General features: G+C 39.3%; 1 protein-coding gene across 3 annotated transcripts in view; it reads right to left on the minus strand.

Annotated features, from left to right (window-relative positions):
* Positions 1–1,559: 1,559 nt before the first annotated feature.
* The window catches only part of PLPP7 (phospholipid phosphatase 7 (inactive)), a 37,618-nt gene continuing 15,095 nt past the window's right edge, over positions 1,560–24,082 (minus strand). For 2 of the 3 annotated variants that reach the window (XM_020973573.2, XM_020973574.2), the window contains one exon: positions 1,560–3,599. In XM_020973573.2, the coding sequence (XP_020829232.1) occupies positions 3,235–3,599 (365 nt within the window). In that variant the 3' untranslated portion in view covers positions 1,560–3,234. The remainder of the gene's footprint in view (positions 3,600–24,082) is intronic. The other variant, XM_078149988.1, reaches the window with a different exon arrangement.

The raw sequence follows: 24,082 nt of genomic DNA on the forward strand, positions 1-24,082 counted from the left end.
TCATAGAATGTCAAAACTGGAAAGGATCTTAGAGCACCAAATGTTGGAGCTGTAAACTTTAAAATACAGATAGTTAGAGTTGGAAGGAACCTTAGAAAAGTCACAAAATGTCAAAGCTGGAAGGACTTTAAACATGAGATTATAGGTCTAGAGCTAGAAGGGAACCTTATACACCATGGAACCCAATCTCCTCATTTCACAGATGAGGAAACTGAGGCCCAGAGAGATTAAGTGATATAGAATGTCTGAGATGAAAGGGATCCTGGAACATATAGGAGCCCAAAGGGACCTTAAAATAGAGATTGTTGGAGCTGGAAGGGACCTTGGAGATTTTTTAGTTCAATCATGTCTATTGACAACAGACATCTAGCCTTATCCAAGATCACACAGGTTGTTAATGATGCAGTGGGGATAGAAGTCTGACTCCAGGGCTGGTGGCCACTGTCATGAGCAATGCTATTATGTAGGAATCACCAAATCTCTTAAATATGTTTGACAAGTCAGAGGATTCAAATTCCTGAAGGCCACCACCTGTCATGGAACAGCTGCCACAAGGCCTCTGTTCTGTCCAGACCACCTCCTTCCCAGGGTCCTCCAAGGAGCCTCTGAGCAGGAGAGATTGGAGGTTTGGGACGAAGGACCAGAATACAAATGCTCTTGTTCTCATCTACAGGCTCCAACCTGCAGCAGGTAGTCTGAGATGAACCATCAGCATGCAGCAGCCCAAACAGGAAACCTAAAATTTAGATTTGTATGGAAGGAACAGATTCCTTGTTAGAGCCAGATGGAAAGGGTGGGAAGGGGAAGAAGCCTTGCCATAGATCTCTTCTGCCTGGGGCACTTTAAATGGAAACGTCTCATAGCATATATAGAATGTATTTATAATGCTTCCAAACAATCCAGTTTTAAAGATGGATAACAGAGGGAAGAGAGGGGATTTTCCATGCTAGGGGAAGTAACTGATCTGGGGCTTATAAGCAACTTGAGACCAAAGTATCCCTGGTCAATTGATTTGTCTCAGTGTTTGACTGAATGACCTGGGTCCTGGAGTTTCAGGTCAGCAGCCAATGGGGATTTCATTATTGTTCTGTTTATAAGAACGCTGACAAATTTGGCAGTGATTCAGGAAGGGTGACCAACATAAGGAGGGGTTTGGAAACCCCATGAAATGAGGAAATGTTGAAGGAGAAGGGGAAGCAGGATTGCTATTTTCAGATATCTGACGGGCAGTTGAGTAGAAGAATGATTTGACTTATTTATTCTGTGTAGCTTCAGAAGGCAGCACTAGGACCAGTGGGTGGAAATTATAGGGAGGCAAATTTCAGGTTAACCTAAGGAAGAACTTTTTAACAGCTAAAAACTGTCTGATCATGGAACTGGACACTTTGTAAGGTAGTGAGTGCCCGTTACTGGAAGTGTTTAAGTAGACACTGGAATGACCACTTGTCAAGGATACCTTAGAGAGGTGCAGGTGTATGTAGGAGCCAATTCTAACTGGCTTATGAGACAAAATTGTTAAATTTTCATTGTATCAACACCTCAGAAATAATCTATGCAAATTGTGGATTGATTTATTGTTTTATTGGTTGTCTGGGCTTAAGAAAGTGTTAATAATGCAGATTAAATTTTAAAGTGTTTGCATCTTTTCCCCCCACCCCAAAAGCCCATTTATTAAACATTTACCAGCACACTCCTATATTGCTCTACAGCAGGAATGCAGTAGAAGGGTCAGAGACTGAAGTCATTCCCAGGTTGGAGGCCTGGTGACTATAGGCTAATAATATTAATAACTGGCGTTGATATAGCGCTTTGAAGTTTACACAGTGCTTTACACCCATTCTCTCTTTTGAGTCTCACATCACCCCTGGGTAGGAAGCTGAAAAATAAAGTTTCTACAATTATAGGGGACAAATTGATTAAATGAGTTCTCTTTCTGGCACTTGCTACTATGATTCCCTCCCTTTATGAATCCAGGGAGTCTGGGGTAGGACAGGCAAACAAGTCTAGCCTGGAGTCAGTGGATCATGGGTAATGCAACAGATCCAGTAGGCCACAAAAAGAAGTGAGGCTTTCTGGGACCATTCAGGGCCCAAATCTTTTGATGGAACCAACCACTGGGTTGGGGTGAGTTCCAGCATAGGACACTAGCTGTGTGGGAGTTAGTGAAACAGAGAACTGAAAATGCTGTGAGTTCTACTACATGGGGCAAGTCATCTTCCGGTAAGTACATTCCCTATGCCTGACCAAGGTGGGTTTGAAAATGATCAGCCTAAAGAAGACAGAAGACTTCAGTGACCTTCCTGAATCCCCTGAGTTTTCCAGCCCCTACTCCAAGAGCAATTTATGTTTCTCCACGTAGTCACTGTGTTTTAACAAGCCGGCAACAAAAGTGCTGAGTCATGAAAAGTGATTCTTTCGGTAGGGAAAAAAACACCCCAAATGGCTCATTTGCATATTGTATATATTGTCACATGAAATACAGAATTATACAAGTTTGACTTGGAAAAGACCTATTAGGTCACACAGAATCCGGCCCCTGGGGGCCAAAGCAGCGCTGGATACTACTGGACGCTGGCCAGTGCTTTGTCTAGTCTAACTTTCTGAGTACAGCAGGGTGGGCTAGCACTGGCCTTCTCAAATGCCAGGATGCAGGAGCGCCCCAGGAAAAGCCAGCTGGAGACTGGGCTTGCAGAAAAGAGCTTCTCTAGCTGGCTCGCCAAATGCCTGAGCTCCAGTGCTGGCTTGAGTATCCATCTATGGTGAGTGCTGATGGTCAGGCCCACACATCAAAAGAGGATGATGGGACCTTTCTTGGAGGATTGGGGCCTGAGATTTACAGGCACCTGCCAAAAACTTGACCACAGTAACAACAAAAGGTGAATACCAGAAACCACCTACTTTTCTGCTTGACTTTTGCTCTGACATCTCTATAAGCAGGAGCTTAGCAATATTGATTCTGACATGTTGAAACTCCACTGGGTTTGAGATGATGAGGGAAAGCCAAAGTAACTCTAGGTATTTTGGGGAAAGGTGGGGAAATTGGTATTTCTCAAGAACCTCTGCCCCCAGATTATGGCTGGGATAACCTGTGGATACTGGCCACCAAACATGACAGGGAAATAAAACGGGGATCTAATAATATATTCAAGGCAGAAGGGCTCCAACTCCTTTTCACTGAAGGGTTGTTTTCTATTCTTCATCTCTCTTGAAAAGGTCAAGGTGCAACAGTGCTGTTCACCAGATGGATATCAACATCTGGCAGGTGTTAGAGGACATCCAGACCAGCTCCACCAGTTTGAATTGGAAGTAGCCAATAACGAAGCCAGAGACCACATCAGTGATGTGATGCCGCCCAATCATAACCCTTGACAAGCCCACACAGAAGGCCCAGAGCACCAAAAGGATCCTCAAGGGGACGGCCAGCACAAGGTGGTTGAGGAAGAACTTGGATATCATGGCAGCTCGACTGGCATGGCCAGCTGGGAAGGCATAGATGTCCATGGTGAGGTAGTCTAGGAGGCCTGGGCTCATGTCATAAGGGCCTCGTCGTTTGATGAGCTTCTGCATTCCAGCCACAGTCATGATATCCAAGAGCAGAGCTGCACAGGAAAAGAAATGACATCATCAGAGCTGTGTATAGCTGCTGTTGCTTACCTCAACTGGGTAGGGTGCCATGCTAATGAGTTGGATCCCCACACTGGACCAGTTAGCTCTACACTGTTCTCTGGCCACAGACTCTACCCCCTAACTCTAGACATCCATGGAAGAGACAGAGACCCTAGTTCCTATTCTACCTTTAATAAACTATATAACTATGGGCAAATCACTCTATTCCCTGAGCCTTATAGTGGGGGGGGGAAGGAGGAAGGGAGGGAAGGAACAGGCATTTAATAAGTGCCTACTATGTGTCAGACACTGTGCTAAGCACTTTACAAATATTATCTCATTTGATCCTCACAGCAACCCTGTAGGTGCTGTTATTATCCCCATTTTACTGAGGAGGAAACTGAGGCAAGTAGAGATTAAATTACTTGCCTGGTGTCACACAGCTAATAGTGTCTGAGGCCAGATTTAAATTTAAGTCTTTTCTCTGGCTGTACTCCATGACTGGAATGCTCTTTGTCCTCATCTTTGCCCACTGGCTTTCCCAGCTTCCTTTAAGTCCAAACTAAAATCCTGTCTTCTAAAGGAAGTTTTCCCCAAACCCTCTTAATCCTAGTTCCTTTCCTTTTAAGATAATTTCCTATTTTTCCCATGTATAGCTTCTCTGTACATATTTGTTTGTTTGATTGTGAGTTCTTTGAAGGCAGAGATTATCTTTTGCCTTCCCCCCATATCCCCAGTGCTTAGCATAGTGCCTGGTACTTAGAAGGCACTTATTAGATGTTTATTGACTGACTCCAGATCTTGCCTTTTCTATAATCATAGGATAATAGCATCATAGACCCACGGTTGGAAAGAATCTCATGGGCCGTCTAAATTCATTCCTTCCATTTTACAGATATGGAGTTTAGGGTCATGTGATCATAAAGATGGCAGATTAGTCACTTTTCCAAACCATTTCAACCCTCATATTACACATGAGGAAACTGTGGCTCAAGGAGACTGAGTGATTTGCCCGCAGTCACACAGTTGGCAAGTATATAAGGTGGGATTTGAACCCAGGTTCTCTGATACCAAATTCAGCTCTTTCAACAGTAAACTACCTTAGTTCCTCTTTTTTGTAACATGGAGGGAGGGTGGATTAGTTGAGGTTAATTCCATTTCTAAATCCCATGATCCTATGATCTCTAGCTCTAAAGTGTTATGAAGATCCTTTCTAGCTCTAAAATTCCATGTCTTAAGGTCCTTTTCAGTTCCACTATTCCATGAATCTAAGACATTCATTACAAGAGGGAGCCAAGAGAGTAAATACTTCTCAGGATAAATCCATAGCTGCTGTTGGAAAAGCAATTCCAAGAACATGCCCTCATGTTAGGCAGCGTGGTGTAGTTTTTAGAGGATTTAACCTGGAGTCAGGAATACCTGGGTTTGATTCTTTCTCTGACATTTCTTAACTGTGTGATTATGGGCCAATCACATCAACCCCCTGAGCCTCAGTTTCCTCATCTGTAACATGAAGATAATAGCTGGAGGACTTACCTCAGAGGGTTATGAAGATCAAAAGAGATTATGGACACAAAACATACTGTTGAAAAGTCACTTCGTATTCTCAGTAGAGTGTAAGCTTCTGGAGGGCAGAGAATAATTACCTGAGCTGGGAGCATCATTCACAGACTGGAAGAATGGCTCCTTGTTTGTGCACTTGGGCTGTTCCGAAGAACAATCACCCTCAGGGGGCAGAGTCAGGAAGGGAAGAGAAGTGGGATGGGCTGAGAGGGAGGAAGGGCACCAGGTGTATCTCCTGAAATTCTGTGTCTCAGGAACTTCCCAGCTTTAGCTTGGCCCCTCAGCCTGAAGCAGCAGGCTGGATCACAACACAAGCCAACCTATCTGTAGGCAACAGCAGAGGCCAATAGGCACTCTGGCTTTTCAAACTTGCCTGGAAAATTTTCCATCAACATTCTTTACTTGTTCATTCCTACTGTTCCTGCCTAGAAATAATTTCGAACATAGCCTTCCCCTAGTTTTCCTTAGTTTTCCCTGGCAGAGCAAGGTGGTGGATATAGTACTTGACTGTTGGCTTGTGGTTTGAAGCCCCTCATCTTTCTTGCTCTCCTCTTGCTAATTAGTCAGTTCCTTTTCAGCACCTCCCCCAGGGCAGGCAGGGTGTGGCCACCCAGGGAATGAGGCCATCTAGAAGACTAACTGCCCAACTGGGGAGTGTCTGTCAAGAGTTCTGAGTTTTTGATGGGAGTTGGAAGACAGTCAAGAGTGCTTGCCAGTATTGAGGGAAGAAGAGGTGGGAGAATCCTCCCTCTACAGAAGGTCTTCAATTCCCCTAGCAACTCATAATCAGGGGCTGTGATAAGATTCACACAACACAAAACCCTACACAGGAGGCCTATGGCTGGCCTGGATCCTTGCATGTTGGGGCAGGAATCACTAGGTTCTAAGCAAGGCAAGATTCTACAGGAGTAGCATGCTTGGGGATTGGAGTTAGAGCATGTAGGGAAATTTAGGAGCGGAGAAAGGCTTTCAGCAAAAGGGAGTGGGGGTGGGGGCAGGGATAGAATGAATTGAAACATTAGATCTTGTGGGTAGTCTGGGGACAGTGTCTGGAAGGCTGTTCCAACTCTGTGCAGGGACCTGGGGGAGGAGGTGCTGGTGGGAATCTGAACAGTAGCATATCTTCCAAATAACTAGTTTAGAGTCTCCCAAACCACTGCCAGCCACTTTTCCTCCCCGCAACTGTGGCCTCCTCCCCCTCTGCTTCTGCAGGAAGTTTTCCATGGGGGCAATGCTACCCTTGTGTAAGCCAGCATGCAGTATGACTGATTCTTGGCCTGTCAGCAATAGATGCAAATGCTGCTGTCACTCAAGGCTCACTGAATCCAGCTCTGATGCCTCTACCCTACCCTCACCCACACATCTATTTAGATTTAGATGAGGAGAAAAGGTTTCCCAACCAGTGTCTGTCTGAGAGTTATTACTGTTGTGTAGAAGGCACTAACTGGACTGAGGGAGAGCCATGGTGGTGAGTGGATTGGGAAAGGGGGATGGAAAGGGAATCATCATTTATTAAGAGCCTTGTATGTGCCAGGCACTGTGCCAAATGTTTTTTCAGATATTATCTCATTCAGTGCTCACAGCTCTGGGAGGTGGATGCTTTTATTATCCTCATTTCACAGTTGAGGAAACTGAGGCAAACAGAGTTTTGTTAAACAACTTGCTCAGAGTCACACAGCTGAAGTCACATTTGAACTCAGGGCTTCCTGACTCCAAGCCCAGCACTCTATCCACTGTGCCACCTAGCTGCCTCAGTTTCCTCCTCTATAAAATGAGTTGGTTTAAATCCTCTCCAAAGTCTCTTCTATGTATATCAGTCTATGTTTCAGACTCTGACACTAATCTATATTACTTTTGGCAAGGCTTTTTACTTATTTGGTCCTCAGTTCTTTTTGCTGTAAGGTGAGTGGGCTAGACTAGAGAAAATCTAAAGTTATTTCCAGCTCTATATCCCATGGTTCTGTGATCTGTAAAATGTTGGAAACTAAACTCAACAATAGCCTCAGAATTTCAGAGTTGGAAGGGATCCCTGAGAATTTAAATTTCTTGAAGGTAAAAACTATCTCACTATTATATTTATATCTCCAGAACCCAGAACCAGGACCTGGACTATAGGAGGCACTTAATTGCTTATGATTTAGTCCAATCTGTATTTGTAAGGAACTCCTTCTACAACATCTCAAGCAATTCATCATTCAATCTCTGTTGGCATACCCACAGTGATAGAGAACTCACTACCTTTGGCCCCTTTTAGCCCTAAGATTTTTATTTTTTTCTTAGTTTATAGGTATTGTTTCTATATCACCTTCATAAATGAACATATTTCTCTCCTCTCCCCAGAGAGCCATCCCTTATAAAAGAGACTCAGGAAGAATGAGAAAGAGAACAATACAGTAAAATCAACCAAGACATCAGCCCTCTGACAGCATATGGAATGTTTGGGACAAGTTCTTAACTTCTCTTGGGTCAAGCTTGGCCCTTATAATTACACAGTGGTCAATTTAGTCTTATTGTTTTAATCGTAGTTTAGTTTATTGTGGCAGTCATTGTGTACTCTGTTTTCCTGGTTCTCTTTACTGTGTATCAGATTTTTGCTTTGTTTTGTTTTACTTTATGTCATTTCTCAAAAGTCTTCTCATGGTTCTCTGAATTCTTCATACTTGTCATTTTTTATGATACAATGATATTCTGTAACATTAATAAACTATAATTTATTAGATCAATCACCAAACTATGGTTATATACTTTGTTTCAAATTCTTTGCCATCATATAAAGAACAAAATATTTTGGTGTATATGGGACCTTTCTTTTTATTATTGACCTCCTTGGGGCATATCCCCAGCAGTGGCATCTCTGAGTCAAAGGGTGTGGATATGTTAGTCACTTTTTCACCATAATTCTAAATTGCTTTCCAGAATGATTGGACCAGTTCACAGCTCTACCAACAATGTAGCTCCAAATCAGTAGCACCCAAAATTTTAGCATTAGAATTGAAAAGCCCTGCAGCCATTTTACTAGGACCCGGTTACCTGAAAGTCACATGAAACACAATCAAGGAGTGTCAGAATCCCAGAGAAATTTCTGTTTATTGGAAGGCTGCATGGACCTTACATGAACCATCAGTCTTAGCTGCAATGCTGTATGGTCCACCAACACACTAGCGCACTTAGTTGCAGGGGATAAAATGGAAGCCTAGGAGAAGCATTTAGTCTCTGCAAGAAACACACACACATTAAAAAAAAAAAACCAAAACCACACATACACTAACAACAAAAAACTCCTTTTAGACAACCTATATGCTAACAGAAAGGAAACAGCAGAGTAAACTGTGACATATGAATATAATATTCTTTGACCTTTCTACAACTTTTTACCGTGTTGATCATCAACTCTGCTTATGTCTGATCTTCTCCTGGACACTCTCTCCTTCTCTCAGTTCTACCACACTGGATCTCCTGGATGTCTTCTTCCTCCCTATCTATTGGCTCATTCTCAATCTCTTTTGATTGGGTATTACCCACCTCCTGCCTACTAAATGCCTTAAATCTGTGCTCTGGGCCCCTTTTTTAGTTTTCCTTTTTATACTCTCCATCCATTATTGCAGGTTCAAGTATCAGCTCCATTCAAAGGACTCCTAAATCTATATATCTAGCTCAAATCTTTCTCCTGACATCTCCAACCACCTGCTAGATATTTCCAGAAGGATGTTCTAACACTATAAGAAATTAGTGTTATTTTCACTTGTGATTTTTTCACTGTGATTTTTTCCCATCTAAGTTCAAGGACCCCCTAAAATTGGACCTCTACTGTCTATGATCCTCAGATTAAGAAATTCTTCTGCAGGTTATAAATTCATCAACTTGGCATTTAAAGTTCTCTACAGTTTGGTTCTAACATTATTTTCTAGCCTTATTTCATGTTATTTCCTCTTCACATCCATTGTGTTTAAGCCAAACTTTCTTAGTTTTTCTCCAAATGTCATTCCATCTTCTACCCTCAATGCCTGGAATATACTCCTTCTTCATCTTTGCCTTTCAGAATCCCAATCTCTCTTCAAGGCACAGCTTCTATCTTTTACATGAAAAGCCTTCCTCGATTCCACCAGTCTCTTCCCCACCATTCCTGGTTCTTAGAGCTCTCTCCTCAAATTATTATCTGTATGCATGTGATATCTTGTTGAAGGCAGAAACTGTTTTGATTTTATATCTCCAGCACTTAAATTTGCACATAGTAGGACCACACTAAATGGTTATTGAATTAGAACTGGAACTGTGCCATAAGAAATGACAAATAATCAGAATATAAAGAAATACAGGAAGATTTAAACAAAGCAGTATGCAGTGTAGATATCAAAATCAGAACAACAATATACATGCTGATACTATTACATAAAAATTATAGGAGCAGAATTTGAAAAAATAAGCAAAAGTAAATGATCAGAAGGGTGAGCAAGCAAGGTATTATTATTTACTAAAAGTAATATAAATATACACACTTGGGAGTTTGTGGTTTTGGGGATTTTTTTGTTTTTCTGAATGTTTTTGTTGGTGATTAAATTTAGAACATGTATGTAACCTTTTTGTTATTGTTCAACCCTTTTAGTCATGTCCAACTCTTTGTGTCCCCATTTGGGATTTTCTTGGTAAAGATACTGGAGTAGTTTGCCATTTTCTTCTCCAGCTCATTTTACAGATGAGGAAACTGAGATTAACAGGGTTAAATGACTTGCCCAGGGTCACACAGTTAGTTAGCATCTGAGGCCAGACACAAGATGAATCTTCCTGACTCCAGGCCCAACACTCTATCCACTGTGCTACTTAGCTGCCCTAATATATAATATATTTACATAAAAACATATTATCAGTTTAACCTATGGTAATGGAGGGGGAGAGAAGTGAGGGAGAGAAATATGTAGTATATACACACACACACACATACATGCATACATACACATGCACACACATATGTATGTATATACAATACACACATATATACATACTGTATATACATACACAAATATATCTATAAGCACAGCTTCAAAGAATAACACAGCTTGAGCACAAGTCTAACCAGAATTCCTGGAAGAGATGAAGCAAGAGTTTTGTGTTTTTTTAAAGAGCTAAAAATCATTTTAGAAAATCAAATGAGTGTATTAGAGGAAAAAATGGGAAAAGAAATGAGAACTATATGAGAAAGATTTGGAAAGAGAATTAATAGCTTGCAACAAGAGATATAAAACCTTCCCCAAAGTAAAAATAAAAACTCCCTGAAAATTAGAAGGGACTAGATAGAAACTGATGACTTTAGGAGACAATAAGAAATATTTAAACAAAGTCAGAAGACCCCCCCAAAAAATAGAAGAAAAATGTAAGGCATTCCATAGGAAAATTTTTGGAGGGAAAGATAGATTTCAGGTTGCAGAGGTGGTTAGAGGGAGTGAATCAGAGGAGACTTCCTGGTGGAGGTGTCACCTAAACTAGAAGGAAGAGAAGGCTTTCAACAGCCAGAGCAAAATCACAGAATGTTGGAGCTAAGAGGGATCTTGGAGATTCTTTAGCCCAACTCCTTTGTTTTGCAAAAGAGGAAATCACACAGCTAATTAGTGCCACAGAACTAGAACTTGAAGCCAGGTTTCACACCTTCTAGAACACTGCTCTAAGGTAGTGTGGAAAGAGTACTGGTTGCAAGACCATTCACCTAGGTTTAAATCCTACTTCTGACACTGACTAGCTGTGTGACCTTGGGCAAGTCAATTAACCTCCTTGGCCTTGGTTTCTTCATCTGTAAAATGAGGACGTTGGACTACATAGTTTGGAATTTGTTTTTACTTTACCTTTGTTTCTGAATATTTTTCTCCTCTCACCCTATCATTCTATGTAATAAAGAATAAAAAAGAATGAGATATCAGTTTGTTGAAACCAATCAACACATCAACAGGGTCTGACAGTGTATACAGTAGTCTATAGCCATAGTCCCCCACCTATGCAAAGAAGGGAGGAGCTTCCAGCTATAGAACCCTGATCCAATAACTGTCTCTCCTCAGAAACAAAGTTCAGAATGACACTGGGAAACAGCTGATAATCCAATATGGCTGGAACAGAATGTACATGATGGGAGCCATGTGCAATAAAGCTGGAAAGCCAAGATGGAGTCAGATTGGGGAGGACTTCCAGCCTCAGTTTAAGACATTTGTATTTCATCCCTTAAGCAAAAAAGGTTCCACAAAAGTCTTATTCCAATGAACCTGACAAATCTTCCAGTACACATCAACATGTACCTTGGTGACTTCAATGCAAATGTGGGCAGAGGTGAAAACACTGAAAATGATACTGGGAAATGTGGTTTGGGATTAAGAAATGGAGAAGGACAAAAGCTTACTGACAATGTGGAAGCCTCAGGCCCATCCATCACAAATACTTTTTTCAAGAAATGAGTCAGAAGGTGCTGGATATGGTGACTGCTGAACAATATCACTCCCAAAGAGTGAAATGGACTATATTGTAGCAGACAAGTAATGAAGGATTGGTTGTCTGTGGCAATCACTTCGGAATCAACAGGGCACACTTAGACCATTGACTAATTAGAAAAAAGCTCAAATCAATACCAAATTAGAAGTATAAGAACAAGAAGATATTGAGGACAGTTACATCAGATCCAACCTGACCTTTTCAAACAAGCTGTTGATGACCCAAAAGGGAAATAAATTAGACCATTTTTTCCAATTACCATCATTTCTTTTTTATCTCTAAAAATATTTCTGAGAATGAATTGAATACAGGAGAATTTTTTAAAAAGTTTTTTACAGTGTTATTTTTTTAACTGACAATCATTTATTTTCTTTCCATCTTACCTCCCCTACTACTACTCATTAATAAAAAGAAAACCTTATACAGTGAAAATTTTTTTTTAATGTTTTATTGCTTTTTGGTTTTGACATCATAATCACTTCCCAATAAATTGGATGGTGGCTGGTAACACAGTAGATGGAGAACTGGATCTGGAGCCAGGAAGAACTGAGGTCACATTCTGCCTCAGACATTTACTGTGTTACCTTGGGCAAGTCATTTAACCTATGTTTATCTCAGTTTTCCTCAACTGTAAAATGGGAATACTAATAGTACCTAACTTGAAGGGTTGTTGTGAGGATCAAATGAGATATTTGTAAAAAGTGCTTAGCACAGTGCCTGGCACATAGTAGGCACTATATGAATTCTTATTCCCTTCCCGCCCTCCTCATCTCCCCCCAAACCTTCCCTTATGACAAAGAACAGTCAAGCAAAACCAGTTGACAAGCAAGCCAAATCCTGCACTCATGGTCTACCACCTCTGAGAAGAGGGAAATAAATATCAACAATTCTCTGGAATAAAAATTTGTTAGTCTGAGTTCTGATGTCTTTTATTGTTATTTTCATTATATTATTGTAGCTTATGGGTGTATTGTTCTTCTGGCTTTGTTTTGTTCACTTGGTATCAATTCATGTAAGTCACGAGACCATGGGGTTATAGATTTAGAGCTATAAGGGATTTAAAGATTATCTTGTCCATGGTCTCTCATTTTTCAGATGAAGAAAATGAGGCTCAGAAGGTCTCATAGCCAAACTTCTTCATGTCACAGTATTCTATTATTCACATATCACAATTAGTCCAGACATTCCCTAATCACTGGGCACCCACTTTGTTTCCAATTGTCTACTACAGCAAAAAGTATTGTGGCATACATGGGACTTTTTATACTCTGTCGTTGATGTCCTTAGGGTACATGCTCATAGTGGGATCACTAATTAATACTTTGGAGACTTTTTGCACGCAATTCAAAATTGTTTTTCAGACTCATTGGACAAAATCAGAACAGTATTAGTAGTGTCTGCCTTCCCACAGCTTCTCCAACATAGACTGTTTCCATATTTTATCATCTTTTCCAGTTTGATGTATATGAGGTGGGTGATACTTTGGCATTCTTTTAACTTGCATTTCTATAGTGATATGGAGGATTTTTTCCCCCAAAGTTGATTTCTTATTTTGAAAATCTCTTTTGGATAATGACTTAACAGGCTTATATATACATCAGTTCCCCATATATCATGAATAACAGATTTTACAGAGATGTTTGCTGCTAAGATTATTTTCCCATTTGGCAGAGGCTCTTCTTATGCTAATTGCATTGATTTTGTTTGTGTAAAACCTTTTACATTTAATTTAATAAAAATTGTCAATTTAATATTTTGTCATCTCCTCTATCTTTTATTTGTTTATGAATCTTACCTCTAAATATAATTGTGAAAGTTACCTCCTTTTGTTAAACTCTATTTTTAAAAATTTAACTTTTTACATATGGATCACTTGGATAAGTGTATTATGTTTTATTGGTAGTAGTATTATAATATAGTATATGGTATAAAATCTAATTGTACTCTATGTCAAATTGCTTTTCAATTTTTCTAGCAGTTTCTTATTAAGTGAGGAGTCTTCCTCCTAACTGTTTTTTGAAGGAGTCATTGAACAGTGTACTAATATGTTCATCTGCTTTTATGCCTTGGCTTGTGTGGTCTGTTCCACTGATCTTTTTCTTTTTTTAACCAGTATAACTTTTTTCAAATGAATACCTGTCTTCTCTTTCACGCAACTTTTCCCCACCTTCACACTGAGAAGGCAAGAAAAGCAAACCCCCTATTACAAACAAGTATAGTCAAGTGACAAATTCCCACATTGGCAATATCCAAAAAACGTATGTCTCTTTCTGCGTTCTGAGTCCATCACCTCTCTATCATGAGATTGGTAGCATGTTTTATCATGAATCTTCTGAAACTGTGGTTGAGTACCAGATAGTTTTGATGATTAATGTTTCATAATATAATTTGAACTTAGGTAATACTAGGTTCCCTCATTTCTCCTTTTTTTCTCATTATCATTTTCATCATTGGCACAGCACCAAACTATGTAAACTAATTTAGGCAGTAAGGCGATTTTTAAAATATTGGCTTAGCTTTAACATGAATGATGAGTATCCCTCTAATTATTTGTCTTCCCTTATTTCTACAAAGCATTTTGTAGTTGTATTTATATGTCTTGAGAGTGTCTCAGTAGGTTAACCCCCGGATATTTTGCAGTTAATTTGAATAGATTTTCTCTATCATTTCCTCCTAGTTTTTGTCAGTACTGCACAGAAATACTGATGATTGCTATGGACTTAATTTTGTATCACCTTATTTTACTGAAGCTATTCATTGTCTTAATTAGTTTCTTAGCTGATTCTCTGAGGTTTTCTAAATAAACAAGCATACTCTTTGCCAAAAGGAATAATTGTGCCTCCTCTTTGATGATGTTTATATCTTTTATTTCTCAGTCTTTTGTTTAACTGCCATTGCTAGCATTTCCAGTGCTATGTCAAATAATAATGAGGAGGGGGGACAGCCTAATTGAAAAGGTTTCTAGTGTTTTTCCCTCAGAAATAGTGTTATTTCCTAATTTTAAGAATATATTGTTGTTCATATTAAATAAAGGCTTTTCTTTGATTGTTAGTTTTTAACAGATATGAGTGTTGTATTTTAGGGAAAGGCTTTTTTAAAAGATATTTTGGGGGAAAGCTTTTTTTTAGATAATTATGTGTTTTTGTTGTTTACATGATTAATTAAAAAAATGCTTTTGAAATGTGGAACTATCCTTGCATGGCTGGCATATATACAACTTGGTTATAAGGAATAATTAACAGTTTTAGATATATTTATGTGTTCTCTTTGCTAATATTTTATTTTAAAATATTTATATTAATATTTATTAGTAAAATTGATCTATAGTTCTCTTTCTCTGCTTTATTCCTCCCTGGTTTAAGTATTAGGATCATATTTGAATGACAAAAAGAGTTTGGTAGAGTGCTTTCTTCTCTATAAAAGGTGGAATGCTCTTTTTTGGTGTTTAAGTTCAAAATAAAAAATTACAATATATATTAAAGGTTACATTCTTTTTAAAAAAACGAGAGAAGAATTGTATGTGGTACCTTTCACAGGTAAGGCCATGGGGATAACTCTTAACCAAACAAGAGATAGAAGCAATCGTAAATGATAAAATGGATAACCTCAATTACATGAAATTGAAGACCTGAACAATAGCAGCTCAGTTAGAATAAGTAGAGAAACAGTTAATTGAGGGAAAAATCTCTGCCTTAAATATTTCTGATGAGAGACTGATATCCAAGATATATGGAGAACTAACCTAAGCATTCCCCAGTGGACAAATGATCAAAGGATATTAACAGCTCCTAAGAGAAAAATAGCAAATTATTAAGAACCATATGACAGAATGCTCCAAATCATAAATAATAAGAGAAATGCAAATGAAAGCAACTCTGATGTCTAATCTCATACTAATCAAATTGACATAGATGTTAAAAGATGAGAATAGTCAATGTTGGAGGGGGCTGTGAAAAGCCAGGCACAGCAATACACTGTTGCTGGAGCTGTGAATTGGCCTAGCAATTTGGAATTAGCCTTAGAATGTATTTAAAATATCTATAACTACTGACCTAGAGATTTCATTGTATATACCCCAAGGAGATTATAGGAAAAAAAAGAAAGGTGTTATGTATACCATAATGTTTATTTTTATTTATTTTTAAAATTGTTTTATTTTTAAAAATAAAAATCCATCTTCTTTTCTTCTGATCTCCCTGCCCTCACCCCCTACTCAGAAAGCAAGAAAAATAAAACCCTTAGTAGAAACATACATGGTCAAGCAAAACAAATTTCTACATGGCCATGTCAAAAAAGTTATATCTCAGTCTACACATCTACACCATTACTTCTCTATCAGAAGGTGAATGATATTTCATAAGTTGTCTGGAATTGTAGTTGATCAGATTCTTTCAAAGTTGTTTGTGGTTTTGTTGTTTTAGTATAAATTGTTCTTCTGGTTTTGCTCACTTCACCCTGCATCAGTTAATATAAGCTTTCCCAGGTTTCTCTGAAACCATCCCCATCATCATTTCTTATCATACAATAGTATTTCACCACATTTATATACCACAATTTGTTAAGCCATTCCCCAATTGATCGGGCCCCCTTCAATTTCTAATTCTTTGCTCCAACAACAAAAAAAAAAGGCTGCTGTAACTATCTTTGTACGTATGAATTCTTTTGCTATTTCTTTGATTTTGGGGGGTTTACCTCATAGTGGTATCACTGGGACAAAGGTATACACAGTTTAGTAGTTTTTTGGGCATCGTTCCAAATTGTTTTCCAAATGGGAGGATCAGTTAATAGCTTCACCCGCATTGTACTAAAGTCCTGGGGTGACGCGCAAATGACAAAGAAGCAGGTACAGACACACTGGGAGCTGTATTCACAACCCTGCCCACAGGTGGGATGTAGCAATGGAATTTGGCAGCCCCCTGGGTGTTTGAGCAGCCTTTTAAGGATTGCACTGCTCACCTCCTGGTGTGAGGAAGGGTCTAGAAAAGGTGCCCTAAAAATTGTCTGCTTACTCTATCCTGGCCTGTTACCGCGGCAGGTGGGGATCCCACCCAGCAGTTGAACTACACACAAAAAAAATGTACAAAAACCTGCAAAGATGATTCCACTCACCATTGGTACATAGAATGTGTGCACACTTATAGACAACACAAAATCCAGTAGACCTCAAAGATGAACAATTCTTCTTGCAAGAGAACTTGTATCCAAATAGCAGCCCTGAGTAAAACAAGGCTGACAAATGAAGGCCAGCTTACTAATGTTGGAGCTGGATATGCTTTTTTTCTGGAGTGGCTGCAGTGAAGGGGAACACAATGAAGCTGGTATAGATTTTGCAATTAAAACTAATCTGGGGGGGGCAGCTAGGTGGCACAGTGGATAGAGCTCCGGCCTTGGAGATAGGAGGACCTGAGTTCAAATCCGGCCTCAGACGCTTGACACTTACTAGCTCTGTGACCCTGGGCAAGTCACTTAACCCCAACTGCCTCACCAAAAACAAAAACAGAACTAATCTGTTCAACAAGCTTATATGCCTACCAAAAGGAGTGAATGACAGGCTTGTGAAAATGTGATTTCCACTTGCAAGAAAGCACCATGCCATCATTATCGGTGCCTATGCTCCCACCATGTTGAATCCTGATGAAGTCAAAGAAAAATTTTGTGAAGACCTGGAGACCCTCATCATCAATATGCCAAAAGAGGATAACCTTATAATTCTTTAATTATAAATTAGCTTTAATGCTAGAGTAGTCTCAGAGTACCAGACACAGCAGGGAGGCCTTGGGAGGAGTGGAGTTGGAAAAAGCAACAGCAGTGGTCACTTACTACTAAAGACTCGTGCATCTCATGACCTCATCACCAACACTGTCTTTCATTTACCTTAATACAATAAAACTTCAATTTTGCACCCTTGTAGCAAACATTGACATTTAATAGACTATGTAATTATAAAAAAAGAGACAGACAGGATGTGAGAGTGATGAAGGCAATGTGTGGTGCAAAGTGCTAGACTGATCATAGACTTATTGTCTCCAACTAAACATTCCCATTCAACAACAAAAGCGGTGGCCTCACGGCAAAATGATTACCAGAAGAATTAATGTCAATAGATTAGAGTTCTTCTCTGAATGGCTAGAACAGTTTGTTGCTAACTTGGAGGGAAAGTTGAGCCAAGACACAGTAGGCAACAGTGGAGCAGAAAAGGAATGTGCAGCTTTCAGAGATTTGGTATACAGCATTGCATTTGCTCACCTGAATCAGAAAATTCACAAACATTAAGATTAGTTTGATGAAAATGATGGGGAAAATTCAGAAGCTACTAAATGAAAAACAAGAACTCCACAGAGTTTAATGGCAGAATAGTACATCCATCTCTAAGAAGGCAGCATTTTAATTCCATCAAAAGTAAAGTACAAGTGAAGCTTAGAGAGATGCAGGATTCTTGGCTCAGTAAAAAGGCAGATGAAATTCGGTTTTATGCTGATAATAACAATCCAAAGCACTTTTACAATGACCTGAGGCTATTTACGGGCCAAAGACCTATGATCCATCTCAATTGCTTAGTGCTGATGGAGCCACATTGATTAGTGATAAGGACAGGATCCTAGAGAGATGGGCTGAACACTTCCATAGCGTTCTCAACAGATTGTCATCAATCAATGCTAAAGCCACTTCAACCTCAGGTTGAAGTCAATCCCTCCCTAGCTGAAGTTCAAACTGAAGAAGAGGTTTTGAATGCCATTAGGCTCCTTTCATGTCGCAAAGCACCTAGAACTGATTCTATTCCAGCTGAGATTTACAAGGTGGAGGAGGGGGTCCATTGTTCATACAAAAGGTGATTGAAATTTTCTGGGCTATATGGCAACCGGAAGTTATCCCCCATTCTCCATTTTTATAAAGGTAAAGAAAATAGATTGTCCTGTGGCAATCCCAGGGGGGCATCTCTCTTAGTCACTGCAGCAAGATTTTTGCTATAGTCCTTCTTAATAGGCTGATCCTTCACCTGGAAGATGGTCATCTCTCTGAGAGCCAGCGTGGCTTCAGAAATGACTGAGGAATGGTTGATAGGATGTTTGCTGCCCAACAACTCCAGGAAATGCCAGGAGTAGAATAGAGGTCTGTATATAATATTTGTAGATTTAACCAAGGCCTTTGATACTATCAGTCATGAGGGCTTATGGAAAATTATTTCAAAATTTGGTTGCCCAGAGAAGTTCATTGGTACTGTACATCAATTTCACAATAACATGCATGCCCAGATAATGGATAATGGATTACGTTCTCATGCTTTCCCAGTCACTAATAAAATGAAACAAGACTATGTGCTTGCTCCCATACTTCTCAGCATATTCTCAGCCGCATTGTTAAATACCTTCAATGAGGATGAACGTGACATCAAGGTCATCTACTTCACTTGATGGTAAATTCTTCAACTTGAAAAGACTACAAGCCAAGACTAAAGTGGAGGGAGTGTTGGTGCATGATTTTTTGTTTGCAGATGATTGTGCACTCAATGCAGCCTCTGAAGCTGAGATGCAACAAAGTGTGGATCAATTCTCTGCTGCTTGTGCTAATTTTGGCTTAACAATTAACACCAAGAAAACACAGGTGCTCCATCAGCCAGCACCACACCATCCATATGTGGAACCATTGGTTACAGCAAATGGAGAAATTTTGAATACTGTGGATAAATTCACTTTCCTTGGCAGTATACTTTCCAGGGATGTACCCATCAGGAATGAGGTTGGCACACACATTGCCAGAGCTAGCTCAGTGTTTGGGAAGCTCCAAAGGAAAGTGTGGGAGAGAAGAGGTATTAGACTGACTACCAAATTGAAGGTCTGCAGAACCATTATGCCGACCTCATTATTGTATGCCTGTGAAAACTGGACAGTATGCCAGTGCCATGACAGGAAACTGAATTGCTTCCATTTGAATTGTCTTAGGAATATTCTAAAGATCACCTCGTAGTATAAGATAATAAACACTGAGGTCCTTTCTATAACTAAGCTTTCAAGCATTCAAACTCTACTGCAGAGAGCGCAGCTTCAATGGGCTGGCCAAATTGTATGCTTGCCAAAAAAAAACTATTTTATGGAGAACTCACACAAGGCAAGCGCTCCCATGGTGGTCAGAAAAAGTAATACAGGGATACTCTCAAGGTCTCTCTGAAGAACTTTGGAATCGATTGTGTGATATGGGAGACACTGGCACAGGACTGCTCAGCATGGCATGCCTTCATCAGAGAAGGTGCTGTCCTCTACGAGCAAAGCAGAATTGAAGTAGCTCAAAAAAAGAAAACAATCCGCAAGATGCACAAATTTGGAGAATCCACCCCAAATGTTCACATGGACTACTTGCGCCTGACCTGTGCTGGAGCATTCTGAGCTTGTGTTGGTCTGATCAGCCAGTCAGACACACTGAAATTTGACTCTAACACAATGATGTCATTTTAGTCCTCTTCAAGAATGAAAGACAATGACCAATCAATCAATGTGCTAGTTTTCTTGCAATTTCTCCAACATTTGTCATTTCCCTTTTTTGGTCATCTTTGTCAATCTGATGGATATGAGGTGAAATGGGCCATATTTGTAGTATTTATAATAACAGAGAAGTGCAAACAAAGTAGATGTCAATCAATTGGGAATGTATAGACAAATTATGATATGCGATTGTAATGGATTATTATTATGCTGTAAGAAATTATGAACATAAATAATACAGGAAAGTATGACAAGATATGTGAACTGATGCAAAGCAAAGTAAGCAAAACCAGGATAACAATTTATACAATTATGTGCAATAATGTAAATAGAAAAACCAAAAAACCACACACCTGAATGCTCTGTAACCATAATGACCAAGTTTGGACCTAAAGAAAAAAATACAAGAATGCATTTCTCTCCCCACTTATCAGAAGTGGGGTCTATGGGTGAGGAATACCACATATAATTGCATTTGGTTGATATTTTGGTTAGTTTTGTTAATCTAATTTTTTCTTTCTCTTTCTTTTTTATTCTTTGTTATAGTGCAAGGCTCAGGGAAGGGTAGGGAAAGAGATATATTGGGAAATGATAGATATAAAACCAAAATATTATACATTGTTATTTTGGTTCTACTTACTTCATACTTATATCAGTTCATACAAATTTGCCCATATTTCTCTGAATTCCTTGTAATCATTTCTCTTTAAATTTAAACAAGTTTTATTGAAGTCTTTTTTTTATATCACCAACATTTTCCCCAGACTCTCTCCTGTTCTCCTTAGAGAGCCATCCTATAACAAATAGTATTTTTAGTCAAAAGAAAAACAATCAGAAAAACTGATCAATACATTGAAAAAGTCTGAAAATATGTGCAATATACCACACTCATGGATCTATCACTTTTACAGACAAATGAAGCATGTAATATCTCTTCTTTAGAGCCATACTTTTTCTTTATACTTTTGCAGTATTTGCTTATTTTTTTTTGAGATTGTTTTTCCATATACATTGTTGTGGTCATGTGTGTATCGTTTTCTTGGCTCTGCTTACTTCACTCTGCATTAATTTATGTAGATCTTTCCATTCTTTCCTGGATTCATTACATTTGCTAATCCTTAAAACACAGTAATATTCATTACATTCACGTACCACAATTTGTTTTGTCATTCTCCAATCTATGGGCATCTACTTTGTTTCCTTTTTTTCCCTGTCACAAAAAATATGCTAAAAATATTTTGGTATATACAGAAATAAGCATCAGTACCATCAAGCACTATCCTATTACAGCCAGGTTCTGATTAGTGCAGGTAAGGAATCCCTTTAAGGGGTCACATTATTCATTTCTATTTGGCTGGAACCAATCACCAAATTCACATAATTATAACTTCAAATAGTGTTAATTTGAATACATGCAACCACTTCAGATACCATAATATTTTCAGCCATTCCCTAATGGAAAGCACTTTTTTAAAACCTAATTTTTAGCAAAGCGTTTGACAAAGTCTCTCATGTCATTCTTACAGAAAAGATGGAAAAATATATCCTAGATGATAATATAGTTATACAGATTTGGAACTAGATAAACGATTAGACACCCAAAGATCTAATTAACAGCTCAATATTAGCTCAAAAAGAGACCTCTTGTGGATGCTTCCAGAGCACTGAATTTTTTGCTAACCCACTTGAAGGAGGTCTGTGTGATGGCATGCTTATCACATTTGGAGATGATGCAAAGCTAGGAGTGATGACTAATACTGGATAACAGAATGGAGAATCCAAAAAGGATCACAATGCCCAGAATGTTGGGCCAAATCTAATAAAAATTAGGGACGGGACCTGTGATGCTGTTAGCACAAGACACTCTCAGTTAGGGACACTTCCTATACTAATGCACTTTATAGCACCTTTTGTACAACCTTAATTCTTAGAAAGTCACCCAGAGCACTGAAGGGGTTAAGTGATTTGCCCAAGGTCACACAGCCAATATATATGGCTAGTTGGCTTCTAGACCAACTCTCTACCCCCTCTATCCTGTCTTCCTGCCTCAAGTCTCTCCCCATCTTCCATTCAGCTATCAAAATTGTCCCGTTAAAGCAAAGATCTGATCTTGTTACCCTCTGTTCAATAAGCTTCAGTTGCTCTCTGTCACCTCCAAGATCAACTATAAAGCCATCTGCTTGGTGTCAAAGGCCTCCATAACCTGTACCTCCTCGCCTACCTTTCCAGGCTTCCTACACAGCATACCCCACCATGTACTCTGTGATTTGGTGACACTGGCCTTCTTGCTGTTCTTCTCACAAAAACACTCCTGACTCTAGGCATTTCCGCTTTTTCCCATGCCTGAAATTCTTCGACCATCCTCATCTCTGTCTTCTAGATTTCTTGGCTTCCTTCAAGTCCAAGCTAAAACCCACCTTCTACAAGAAGCCTTTCTTACTCCTCTCAATCTTACTGCCTTCCTTCTGAGATTATCCCTAATTTATCCTGTATAGATATTGTTCGCACATAGTCATTTGTGTGTTGGCTCCTCCATTAGATTATGTGTTCCTTGAGAGCAGGGACTGTCTTTTGCCTTTCTTCTTATTCCCAGGGTTTAGCACAGTGCCCGATACATAGTAGGTGCTTAATACATGATTATTGACTGACTAACTGATATAATATTTGAACTTCATAACAACTTTGAGGTAGATACCAGGTAAGTCAGAGGATAGAGTACTGGACCTGGAGACAGGAAGGTTTGAGTTCAAATATGGCCCTAGACATTTCCAAACTGTGTGACTCTGAAGTCATTTAATTTGTCTGCCTCAGTTTTCTTAGTGGTAAAAGGAGTATAATAATAGCTTCTATATCACAAGATTGTTATGAGGATTAAATGAGATATTTATAAAGTGCTTAGAAGAGGTATGGAGTACTTAATAAATGCTTGTTTCCTCACTTTCCCCCCTCCAATTATGACCCTCTTACAAATGAGAGAACTGAGTCTCAGTGACTCATGCATGGTTACACAGCTAAGTAAGTGTTAGATTTAGGAACTGAACACGGGTTTTCCAGGTCCAGTACTCTATCCACAATAACAGGACACCTTTAAATTCCATGTGACAGTTGGTATTTGTTGGCCTTTTTGAGAGAGTCAGCATAGCTCCCCAAACACCCAGATAACCCCGCCTATTTAAAGCACATTCCCTAAAAATAGAAATAGTGTGATAATAATTCATTATATTCATAGACCACAATTTGCTCCCCAGTTAGTGGTCACATAATTCATTTCCACCTATTTACTATAGTAAGAGGCAATGTTATTAAGAGATTCTCTTATTAGTAATCTCAAGCAAGGCATAAAATAGTGAGCTACGTGCTTGCCTAAGTCATTCCCCACCCCCCACCCCCACTGACATTGAAGATGCCCTGTATAGATTCCACATAGAAGAGCAATCCCTGGAGAGAATAAGGTCCACCAGATGCGACTGGTCACAAATAACACTTCGCTGATTGCATTCAGCTACAGGATACTATAGGGCCTTTTTCAATGATATTGTAAATCACTCAAAAGAGATTGGCCTAGTAACTCACTCAGGATAAATCAAACGAATAAAGAAGGTCTATAGTCTAGATGCTGACACGCAGTTGAGCAGGTGGCCCATTCATTGCCCAAGTCCATCAGTATATAGATCTCAGACAATCACTACAGAGGTAACTCAAAGGAGCCATTACCATTATTGAACAGGAGGAATAGAGCAAGTTTGGATTTCATTTTGGAAACTTCCCAGTGCTTTCAAGGATCCCAAGATGCTCCTTGACACCAAAACCCATCTTTTTAGCACCAAGTTTCCAGATGATGCTATATGGCTATGAATCCTAGAATACCTAAATTACTGAAGAATCAAAATTGCATGAGACTCAAAGGGCAATAGAGAGATGTGTGGTGGGTACAAATTGGCTGCAGCATATCACTAGTGATGACTTGT

The sequence above is a fragment of the Phascolarctos cinereus genome, unplaced genomic scaffold (assembly GCF_003287225.1).
Source record: "Phascolarctos cinereus isolate Bilbo 61053 unplaced genomic scaffold, phaCin_HiC Scaffold_2;HRSCAF=192, whole genome shotgun sequence".
Taxonomy (NCBI): Eukaryota; Metazoa; Chordata; class Mammalia; order Diprotodontia; family Phascolarctidae; genus Phascolarctos; species Phascolarctos cinereus.